We start from the raw sequence: 12,216 nt of genomic DNA, 5'->3' as shown, positions 1-12,216 counted from the left end.
ACATGCCGCAGAGCAACTAAGCCCGTGCACCACAACTACTAAGCCTGCACTCCAGAGCCCGTGAGCTGCAACTACTGAGTCCCCGTGCCACAACTACTGAGCCCTCGTGCCTAGAGCCCGTGCTCTGCAACAACGGAAGCCACCGCAATGAGAAGCCCGCGCACCACGACAAAGAGTAGCCCCTGCTCGCCACGACTAGAGAAGGCCTGCATGCACCAACACAGCCAAAAATAAATAAATAAACAAATTTTAAAAATGAGTTTGAAGTATTAATAGACACAGTAACAAATGAACTTCCAGGGAATTATGCTGAAAATGTGTTTATGTGCACAAAAGTAAGTCTGAAAGTTCATAACCAGAACAGTTATTTTTAAAAAATCTCTTGACTTATATATCTTACTACTGGTATTACTCAGCCACAGAGAAAGAAAAATAAAATAAGAGGAAGAAGACTACGTGGAAAATATTAGGTTTGGTTTTAAGAGTGGATCCCCCAGGGCTTCCCTGGTGGCGCAGTGGTTGAGAATCTGCCCGCCACTGCAAGGGACACGGGTTCGAGCCCTGGTCTGGGAGGATCCCACATGCCGCGGAGCAGCTGGGCCCGTGAGCCACAACTACTGAGCCTGTGCGTCTGGAGCCTGTGCTCCGCAACAAGAGAGGCCGCGACAGTGAGAGGCCCGCGCACCGTGATGAAGAGTGGCCCCTGCTTGCCACAACTGGAGAAAGCCCTCGCACAGAAACGAAGACCCAACACAGCCAAAACTTAATTAATTAATTAATTAATTAACTTTAAAAAAATAGTGAAAAAAATTAAAAAATAATTTTTAAAAAAAAGCTGTAGATTTAAAAAAAAAAAAGATCCCACAGAGCTCCCTAGCCCCTCCCACCTTGTGAGGATACAACCTGAGAAATCTGTGCCCCAGGAGAGGGCCCTCACATGACCATGCTGCACCCTGATCTCAGACTTCCAGCCTCCAGAACTGTGAGAAATAAATGTCTGTTGATAAGTTACCCTGTCTGAGTTATGGCAGCCAGAAGGAGCTAAGACAGTACGGTCTATCATAATGCACTGCTCAGGATTAAAGTCTTCAGTGTTCTGTGGAATTGCCCCAGCTGCACTCAGCTCCTTTGCCCGAGATCACACACCCTTTCCAGGGAAGCCCTCAGGCAATGACTTACCAACAAGGGAACATAAAGGTCCAGACCCCTTGTCCCAACTCAGGACAGAGGTGATAGGCCATCCCCAAGTTAGAGCTCCCTATGGGATTGCCTGAGGCCCTCCTTGAAAATGCAGTGCAACCCCATTCCCTTGCACAGGTGTGGATCCCAGCAGCACTCAATAAACCTGCAGGTTGATCTCCACCTCAGAACTGGAGAACTGAATCTGCGACACATGGTTATGTAGGGGAATGTCCTTGTCTGGGGATATACACGCTGAATTGTTTCCGGGTTAGATGTCACGAAGTTTGCAACTTATTTTCAAACTGTTCTGAAAAAAAAAAAAACGGTTTGTGTGTGTGTGTGTGTGTGTGTGTGTATGTAAACATAGTAAATGCGGCAAAATAGTCAATATTAACAATTGGTGAATCTAGGTGAAGTGTGTACCTGTGTTTATACTTGTTTCAACTTTTCTGTAGGTTTGAAATTTTCCAAAATAAAAGATTAAGGGGTAAAACACACACACAGAGGCAATATAAGAGATGTAAAAGGAGCCTGCAGAAGAGAGCAGGGTGTTGTAAGATCCAAGGTACTAGAGTTTCAAAATTAAGGTAGTGTTCAACATTCTCAAATGGCTACAAAATGGTCAAGCAAGTCTAGGACTGAAAAGTGTCCCCCAGATTTAGCATCTAGAAGGTCCCTGATAATCTTGGGGACAGAAGTGTCAGTGGAGAAAATATTATAGGCACCCTGCCACCTAGCATCTTGCTCCTTGTCAACAGATTGTCATTTAGCGGAAGAATCATATTTTCCATTCTACTGGGTTTCTGGGACTTCAAAAATATTGAATATTATGTTCAAAGTTCTGGAATGGTCCCTATAAGGAAAACGTAGAGCCATGCAGCAACTCACAGTTTATTGGAGAGGCATGTAAACTCAAATACTAAATGCACTGTGATAGGTGCAAGAAGCGGGGAACACAGGAGGGAGAGGAGGGGAAGGGAGGAACACTCCAGAAGCTTTCAGAAGAAAAAGGCACAAAAGGATAAACAGACTGAGTAGGTAAGCCACTGCAACCTGGCTACCCATAGGCTGAATCTGGCTTAACCGTGGGATTAGTTTGGCTTGCAAATTAAAACTTTAAAAATGTATTTCCAATAGTTAAAAATATTGATCGAGCTATTGATCACAAAATCTCGGTGTCCCGCATCTGGTTAAGATCTGGCAACACTTGGCTGGACCGAGGAGAAGACTGGGGCAGGCAACAGTTCTCCATACACAGACTGCTTCGCTGAGTCAAGGACTTTCCGCAGGCAACTGAGTCCTTTCTTCCTTTGACAGGTCCCAGAGGCTGGTGAAGGGCACATCGGCAAACTCTTGCCCACAAGCATGCCACCCGTTTTTGTAAATAAAGTTTTATTGAAACCAGGGCTGGGATTAGAAAGAAGTGAGTGAGGCCGGAATTCGGGGGCAGTGGTTGGATTTTTTAAAAATTGTATTAAAATATTATTGATCTTGATTACGTTTTCTGCTGCCCCCGTAAATTTTGCCCGGAGGTCAGTGCCACGTTGGCCACACCCTGCACCCCGCTCTATAGTGAAGGGTTTTCAATGGCATGCTTAACAGCTTGGACCTGATTTAATCTATACAATGGTAAACAGCTTTTTTTTTTTAGCAGAGGCAAGCAGAGGATTAGATCGAAGTCTAGGAGAGTCCTGAAGTTTCCACGCCCCAAATCCCACCCCTGCACTCACAGCCTCTCAGATTCCCACTCTTCTCTAACACCCGCATTTCAGTTTCATATCCCGGCTCGCTCTTCGGCCCCTGAACCACTGACGTTCCCTCCTCCTTCATCTCCGAGCGAGCACCCCGGGAAGGCCCCAAGCACCTGCCTCCTCGGGCGCATCCTCCACCGGCGCTCTGAGCTGCCGTTTCCTGCATTCTTCCAGGCCCGAGAGTCGATACCCGGACCATCGCTCTGCTCCAACGGGGCGGAGCTTCCTCATCGGCGCGCTCCGCACTCGGCTAGTGCTGCCTCCCCCCGGCGACCATCCAGCGGGAGGCGGAGCGAGCCCAAAATGGCGGCTCTCAGGCTGGCGCGCTCCGTGCTGCTGAGGCTTTGAGGTGGTCGCCGGGGGTCGGGGGGGACGATTTCCCCGCCGCGGGGGCCCTAGAGGATGAATCAGGGGCTCTTCTAAGGTTAGGCGGCGGGGGTGGAGAGAAGTGGCAGCAAGGACTGCGGTGGAGTCCACGGAGCGGGATGTGCGAGAGTTACTCCAGGTCGTTGTTGAGGGTCTCGGTGGCGCAGATCTGCCAGGCGCTGGGCTGGGACTCGGTGCAACTGAGCGCCTGCCACCTCCTCACGGACGTGCTGCAGCGCTACCTGCAGCAGCTGGGACGGGGCTGCCACCGGTACTCTGAGCTGTGTGAGTACCGGGCTGGGTGCGGGAGGGCTGCCTCTGGCCAGTCACGGGTGACACCTCCGCGTTCCCCTTCGCTCTCCCGGCGTCCAGGAGGTGTTGGTCCTTCACCCCCACCCCGCGATTGGGTGTCTTCTCGGCCCCTGACGCCCCTCCGCTTCCACTGTCCCTGGAAACTCGAGTCATCCCTTTGGTCCCTCTTCGTCAGCCGCTAACTTATCCCGCCCGTAGCCCGAGCCCTGTCCCCGCTCCCAGCTCCACAGCTTCTGCCCTCCTCTGTGATCTCATCATCGGTCTTAATCATCGTCTACTTGGGCTGCGTGTAGAACCACCTCCAGAATGTCTTACAGCCTCTGTTACTTTGGTCCTTTTCCTCCCTTGCCCTCAAACTACTACAACTAGTTGTCACAGGCGCTCCGTCTACCGGCCGTTTCTTACAAGCCTGGCCATTCTTCAGCTCCTGACAACACATACTCGTTGACAGCTCTTCTCCGTTAGGGACTCTGCCTCTTCTTTATGTGCTCGTTTCATAGACAGCATCTCTGCTTACTCCTTCCCAAGGCCGACTTGGTCGGTTTCACTTAGATTAACTGTGGCTTACGTCTCAGCCACCCATTGATTTCCTCCTCTTCTATATTTTTGTGTCAGTGGTTATCAAAGTGTGTTAGAGGGATCTTCGGCAATTTACAAGGCTCCCCAGGTAATCTGGGCTACAGTACATGGTTTTTAAGCGAATGTCTGGTAGTATCTATAGCTGGTGGCATTTACTAAGTAGAAGCAACATATCATCTCATTGATGGGAAGTCTGTGTGTGTGGAGGGGGAACTACCCCTCATTTAAGTTTCGGGGCATTATTTTTCAGGTGTTAAGCTGGAAGACTGGGTGAAGTGTTTCATAGGATATTTTTTGTTAAAGAGGTTGCTCCACTGAAAAGTTGAGACCCATGAATACACTTTACTTCTTAGGCCCCAAATTCCATTCCAGCGCCATAGCGCTGCCAGAATAATCTGTTAATCTCTCCATCATGCAAATCTGGTTGTGTCATTCTTAAAAATATTTCAGTTGGTTACAGGCTGAAAAATCTAAGCTCTCAAGCAGCACACACTTCCCTTTGTGAGCTAGCATTTTTCTTATCTTCTGCCATTCTGTCATCCTAAATCTGCAACCATGCTGAGCTACCTGCCTTTTCCGAAACACTTTATGCCATCCATTCCTGCATGCATGCTGTTTCCTAGCGTGTCCTTCGCCCCCTGGTCCACCAGTAGTACGACTTCTAGTTTGAGATTCACTTATCACTTGCTTTAGCAAACTCGTGATACCTGTTCTCATAATTCTGTGCATATTTCTGCTATGTTATTGAACACCTTGTTTTGTAATCATCTGTGTATATCTCTCACCCTCCCCTCTCCCCTCCCCAGGAGACAAATTTATTATATTTGTATTCTGTAACCTAGTACAGTGCCATAATAGAATAGGCACCCAGGAAGTATTTGTTGAATAAATAAGGGAACTGATAATCCACCACCACAATAACTATTTAGTCATTTCACCTTTTGAGTTTTAAAAATGTGTATTTTTAGACAGCTTGATTTCATGGATACTTCTAATCTGAATTTGGAACTGCTGAGTAGCTCTCATTCATCTTGATCTTAAAAGTACACCACCAGCACACCACTCTCTGCTTTTGCTTCTCTTCCCTCCCTCCTCCCTTCTGGTGCTTGAGTATACTGTTACAGCATGCGTAGTCCAGGTTATATTTTTGCTACCAAGTTCCCTAAATGAGGACAGATGTTCTGTACCTTTAGGTAATCAGAATAACCCTGAATACATAGTTACCGTTCCTGCCTTATACATGGAACCAGACAGGTGCTGGCACTCCAAGCAACCAGGTATTCTAGAGTCATCGGGTGATCCCTGTTTTGTGTTAATGTGAACCTCGATAATTACCCAATTTCTGTAATGATTTTCTTGCTTTTAGTGAGAATACGATGATCGGGTTCATTATTCTCCATTGTGGTTTGGTGACTTTTTGAAAATGCTAATTCCTGGTATACTTATTAGTCATAGACTTTTTTTTTTTAACATCTTTATTGGAGCACAATTGCTCCACAGTGGTGTGCTAGCTTCTGCTTCACAACAAAGTGAATCAGTTATACACATACACATGCTCCCATATCTCCTGCCTCCCGCATCTCCCTCCCTCCCTCCCTCCCACCCTCTCCATCCCACCCTTCCAGGTGGTCACAAAACACAGAGCTGATCTCCCTGCGCTATGCGGTTGCCTCCCACCAGCTATCCATTTTACGTTTGGCAGTGTATATATGTCCATGCCACTCTCTCACTTTGTCACATCTCACCCTTCCCCCTCCCCATATCCTCAAGTCTATTCTCCAGTAGGTCTGCGTCTTTACTCCCATCCCACCACTAGGTTCTTCATGACCTTTTTTTTTTTTTCCTTTTTAGTCATAGACTTTTAAATATTCTTTTCTCTACACTATTCTTATTTTAAACCAGAATTCTGTAACATCAGGTCACCACTATGCAATCTTGTATTCTGTTTCTTTATTTCCTTTGTCTTTCTGACACACGTTTATTGAGCACCACTTATGATCTGAGTTCTGTGCTGCGTGTTGGAGACATAGGATTACTTAGGCACAGTCCCTGCCCGTAAGGTGTGTAAAAGGGTGTCGAAATGTCAGTAAAAACAAATTGATGGTATTTGTTCCTTTTTAAAAACACGCTCTAAAGTTAAAGCAAGTATCAGAAGTTACTATCAATTCAACAAATAATGCATTTGAAAAATTCCCTAAGGTAACGACTTGCCAAAGCATTCAGGGGCAGAAGTTTCTGTATGCATTGTATTATACATTAAATAATGTGTGTGTACACTGAAAGCAGTGCACGGTATAGGTATAGGCAGTAAATGCAAAAGGAGTACAGTGAAGGAGAGACACATGCACGCTCTGGGTTCCAGGGCAGGATTCACTGGAAAGATGAGATTTGAGTTGAGCCGTGAAGCAAGGTTGTATAATGTAGGGAGCGTGCCAGGTAGAGAAAAGCATAACCTGAGATAACCAAGTGGGAGTAAGTGAGGCGGCCAGCTTGGCATATGTAACCAGTTCATTTGGAAGGTGCTAGAGGAAAATGTTAAATGGAGCGAAATCAGCTTAGGGAGGGACTTAACAGAGAAATTACAACGTGGTAGGAAACACTGCATACTCTTACGGAGGGGGATTGCGTGATGAAAGTGAGGCTTCAAGACAATTGTGCTGTCGGTTAAGTGCAAGAGAAGCGCAAGTGGGGAGACTTGAAACTAGGCTGAGACAGTGAGAGTAGGAAGAGGGAGAAAGGAAAAATTCTGAAAGCCGGGACCCAAAAGGGTGCAGGGGGAGCACTGGAAGGTCTTGGGTTGAAATTGCAAAAATGTGGAAGAATTCAAGAGGACCACATTTTTAAGATTGAGAAAAGAATATTGCTTTTAATAAGAATCAGAGAGTTGAAATGCCTGTCTGTCATTAAGGGAAAGAATGAGTATTCATTTTATTTATCCTCTCTTTTTTCTACGTCAAAGAAGTAACCCATACTTGTATAAAAATTCAGACTACAAAATCTTTGAAGTTAGAAACGTGTCTCCTGCTTCAACTCTGCCCTTCCCCTGTTCTGCAGCTTGCAGCCCCATAAACTGTTACAGTTGGATGTATATCCTTCCAGAAGTTTCCTTGTGTGGGTGTGAGCCAACATGTGTCTGATTTTTATGAACTTTGGATTATTCTTTTCCATTTTACATCATGATTTAATTTCAGACAAACTGAGTTTGGCATGATCATAGGAGATTATAGTTAAAAAAAAAAATAAGCTATTTATTGGAAATCTGGAACTGGAATTTTCATAGAAGTTTTAAAAGATGTAGAGACCTTAAGTTCTGCTAAGGGCAGGCAGAGGAGAAACTTCCTTTTGTAAAGAGAATCTCACTATATCTAATGTTTTATCATTTTATCTCTACCCATTTTATATGGTGTCTTCTAAATACATTTAAAATTTATATGTAAATTACCTTTATGGTCTAAGCTCTTTCAGCACATTTTCTTGGATTTAAAAAATTGATTCAGTGGTATAATTCATTCAACAGATGTTTATGGAGTGCCAACTATATGCCAACCACCGTTGTAGTTTCCAGAGTTGTATCACTGAGCAGTAGAGAAAGTGGAATGGACATTTACCTAGCTCAGCGTTCTATCAATACTTATTTGATAAAATATAATAATAGTAACATTTTCGGGCATTACTTTGTGTCAGCCACTGTTCCAGGTGCTGTTGACCATCTATCAGTTACTTTTGACATTAGTTCTGTCCTGGCTGATTGTTAGTATGAATTGTCTGTGGTGTTCTGGTTGGTTGTCAGATCATATTTAAAATTGACTTTCAGAGTCATCTTTCTAATATTTAAACAATATGATGTTCTACTGAAAATCTATTCAGTTTTTTCCAGTAACTGGGTCTTAAGTATATAGTATATTTGATTCTGAGCTGCATATTTACCTAATACTTTTTTCTTCATATTCTAAAAAATATTCATGGAATTTGCTTAAAATAATTTGCTTTGCTTTTGACTTTGTTTCAGATGGCCGGACAGACCCAATTTTGGATGATGTTGGTGAAGCTTTCCAACTCATGGGGGTTAGTCTTCATGAACTAGAAGACTATATCCACAACATTGAACCTGTCACTTTCCCACATCAAATTCCTTCATTTCCTGTTAGCAAGAACAACGTACTTCAGTTTCCTCAACCCGGAAGTAAAGATGCAGAGGAAAGAAAAGAATACATCCCTGATTACATGCCACCCATTGTGTCTTCTCAAGAAGGTTTGTGGGGTTTTTTGTTTGTTTCTCGCTCATATATTTTTAACTATTTTAACGGGTTTTTAATCTTCTTAGATTTCCTAACAGAATTACATAAAAAGTTATGCTAACATATAAATTCTAGAAATGCAGTAAAAATATTGTGATACTACTTACAAATTATTCTAACCTTTAAGCCAACAAACTTGCAGTGGGCCTCACCAGGCAGACCCATGGAATCAAGGGTATGTCTGATGAGGCTTTGATTTCCTTTGTAAATTTTAAGTAGGGGAGAACAGAATGTGACCACAGAGAGAAGTCTGTCAAAGATGTATTATATGAGAATGGGATATTAAGTAAATGAGAAAGCTTTTGAAACATAAAGAAAATTGGGGTAGCTCTCCCCCTTCCCCCCTTATTATAAATGTGAGTTGGATAATACTGGAAACAGTGAGTGAGTGAACATTCACTAATATTATGCAGATTTATCTATTTATCTGTTTTGTTTTGGTTTGGTTTTTTTTTGGCTGCTCTGTGTGGCTTGTGGGATCTTAGTTCCCCAACCAAGGATTGAACCTGGGCCATCAGCAGTGAGAGTGTGCTATCTGCATTTTTATGATGAGTAGAAATGTTTATGTTTGGTCATATAGAATTTTTACTGTAAAATAATACCTAATCAGGCACAGTAGTCAATCCATGCAGAGTTCCTTTTTTCCTGCATGATTTTACATGTTAATCATTTAGGTTCACTAAGATTCTAAAGAGATACATAGTAATTTGTGGTCTTTAACACAGGTACAGAATATTTTTTCTTGTTAAAAAATGGAAAAGCTGAAATTTCTTTCTTTTTTAAAATTCTAAAGCCATAGATGTGCTTCAGGATAATGCCAATGATGGCAGAAATAACCTTCTAACCTTTTTATTGATGTACAGTTCAGTGGTATTAAGTACATTCACATTGTTACGCTACCAACACCACTGTTCATCTACAGAACTTTTTAACCTCCAACTCTGTAACCATTAAACAATAACTCCTCATCCCCTTAGCCCCTGGCAGCCACCATTCTATTTTCTGTCTATGAATTTGACGACTCTAAGTACTTCATATAAGTGGAATCTTACTTATCTTGTGTCTGGCTTACTTCACTCAGCATAATGTCTTCAAGATTCATCTATGTTGTAGCAGGTGTCAGAATTTCTCTCCTTTTTAAGGCGGAATGATACCTCATTGTACGTATTAAACCACATTTTGTTTATCTATTCACTTGGTGGTGGATACTTGGGTTGTTTCTACCTTTTGGGTGTTGCAAATAATACTGCTATGAACGTTGCAAATACCTGATTCCCTGCTTTTCAGTTCTTTGGGGTCTATACTCAGAAGAGGAATTGCTGTATCATATGGTAATTCTATATTTAATTGTTTGAGGAACAGCTATACTGTTTCCACAGTGGCTGCACCTTTTTTCCTTCCCACCAGCAATTCCCGAGGGTCCCAGTTTCTTGTGGTTCATTTCTTCTAATCTCCAATTGCACTTTAATAGCATTTTGAAGTGTTAACTTACTTGTTTCAGAGACTAGCTTTAGACATGAAATAAGTTGTTTTACAGTCTGTGTGTCAGTGTTTCCTCATCTGAAAAACTGGATGAAAACTGGCCCTAAGTTGTAGAGATTTATCCTGGGTTGGTGCGTGGCCATCAGACACTCTGGGTCTCGGGGCAGCAGGCCCTCTACTGAACAGTGCTGGTGCTGTAATCAAATGTGCTGAGGTGAAGTGCTGTGTTCGTGCTTGGTGATAGGCACCAGGGGTGTGGAAAGAACTCGCTGTAACCTTTTGGAAAGTTGTCATAGCTTTCTGATTTGAGTCCCTTAGAAAAAGACTCTGCTTGACAGCTTAGCACTTTTCTGCTTAAAGTTCTTAGAGATTTAATCCTGACTGAAGGCAGCAATCAGTTTCACCAGTAAATGTGATACAAAGGGTGCCTTCAGTAAATGTTCTTGAACTCAATTCAAGTAAACGTTTATAGGATCTTGCCTGTAGAGGTTCCTTGTTTCTCCTTTTCTGGCCTAATGGTACATGAAAGCAGGACTTGGAAATCTTCACATGCATCTCGGTCATCCCCAGCTTTCCTTAGTAGCTGCTAAAAATCTGTCTCCTCCCCGGCTTTGAATTTATTTGTATTTGTAGCCTTTATTACCTTGGAGGAAATCTTACTGTTTGTCGCTCCCTATGTAAAGTCATTCTCTTTAAACCCCTCATTCCCCAATGTCAGTGTTTTTGATCATAGAAACTTATATTTGTTACAGCATCTCTAAGCATATGTTTATTTACTTTAAAAATATAACAAATACGTTTCAATATTAAAATTATCAAAGGAGGGTTTCTTGGGCAGAGGCCTGGTAGTAGCTGTATTGAAAAGAACTCCGTTTTCTCATATAAACAGGTCGTGACTGTCAAGTAGGCCTGGAATGTCCTTCTTTGCTGTTGTCATTGGATGTGATTTATTCAGCATCCTGGACCTCTTCATGAAAGTAGTGCTAAGTCAGTCTGTGATGTGTCCTCTTGTACTTTAAGAATAATCTTTGTATGGCTCTGAAATTTTTAGCTGAAAGGCCACTTAGAAGTACACAAAATTTGGAATTGTGCTAAGAAAACATGAATGGTAATCAAATGCTGGGGGGAAACTGAAGGCGTTACATAGGAGGAAACTAAAGGAAAGGCACTGTATATAACTGGCACATCAGTGATCTCAGAAGGATATGAGTTTTATGTCAGTGGGTTAGACAGTGGTAATGTGTAACGGCCAAGACTTATGTTCGTTATCAGCTGGCGTGTGATTCAGTCGGAACCACTAGCTTCCCCATGTAGAAAGTTTTAGTCCATTTTCTCGGTGCGCTTTGGAGGTTTCTAAATCTGTTTTGTAGTTTTCATTTCATTCTGTCTCTTGTTATACCTCCTGTTTAATAGTTATATTGTTTAATTTTTTTCTAGTCTTTTTGAAAATTTGAATTCATATTTGATTAATCTCAGTTCCTGGTTCACGCACAGGTTCATCTCTGGTCCATGCATGGCCTGCATTTATTCATTTAGAGAGTTATTTAATTATTTTTAATAATGTAATAAGCCCTAATGAGCTCATTACTCAAAACCAAGGCTAGGACTTTGATTATAATCTACGCTTAACCCTTTTGTTTCATTTTTCTGGCACAGTGAAATTCTCTCCAAGTGATACGGTTATCATGTTTAGATACTGCCAAGGAAATGTAACTGAGATAGTAGATTTATGCTGGGTAGTAAAGGAAGTATGAAAAACAATTCAGTGATTTTAGCTAGTGACGTAGTAAATTTTTCAGTTTCTCTTCTGGATTATTTGAAGCAAAAGAAGAATCTTATTTCAAGTTTTCTTCAATAAAAATTATAAACATTTTAAGAGGAGAATAATGTAAGCCTTGACCACTTCTCTTTTCAGCTAACACTTCGGGATTTTCTAAGGAGCAGAGATATTGCTGATTCGTACGATATGCATATGGTTCGTAAGGATGTAGTAATGATAGGCAGTACAATAAGATGCTTATCAAAAACTTTTCCCCTTATTCATGGAAAAGGACATAAAATACAGTCCTGTGGTTACCATTTTTTAATATAGCCACACAAGTCAACTTAATAAATCATTTACAGCCTGATGTCTTTTTTTCCACAGGCACAGCATGTTAGAAAGTATCTAGTGTTCCAGTCAGTGGTGCGCACTGTGGTACAGATGTGAACAGCTTTGATAATAACACCTGTTCACCAAGCTTTCT

At 42.3% G+C, this 12,216-nt stretch overlaps 1 protein-coding gene across 1 annotated transcript in view; it reads left to right on the top strand.

The window, feature by feature from the left end:
- The first annotated feature begins 2,080 nt into the window (after positions 1 to 2,080).
- TAF3 (TATA-box binding protein associated factor 3) overlaps positions 2,081 to 12,216 on the top strand; it is a 154,298-nt gene continuing 144,162 nt past the window's right edge. The window contains exons 1-2 of the mRNA XM_036844098.1: positions 2,081 to 3,584; positions 8,200 to 8,442. Of these exons, the coding sequence (XP_036699993.1) occupies positions 3,419 to 3,584; positions 8,200 to 8,442 (409 nt within the window). The 5' untranslated portion in view covers positions 2,081 to 3,418. The remainder of the gene's footprint in view (positions 3,585 to 8,199; positions 8,443 to 12,216) is intronic.

Source organism: Balaenoptera musculus, chromosome 2 (assembly GCF_009873245.2).
Source record: "Balaenoptera musculus isolate JJ_BM4_2016_0621 chromosome 2, mBalMus1.pri.v3, whole genome shotgun sequence".
Classification (NCBI taxonomy): domain Eukaryota; kingdom Metazoa; phylum Chordata; class Mammalia; order Artiodactyla; family Balaenopteridae; genus Balaenoptera; species Balaenoptera musculus.
The sequence above is the reverse complement of the archived record's forward strand: the minus strand, read 5'-3'. Positions and strand labels throughout refer to the sequence as shown.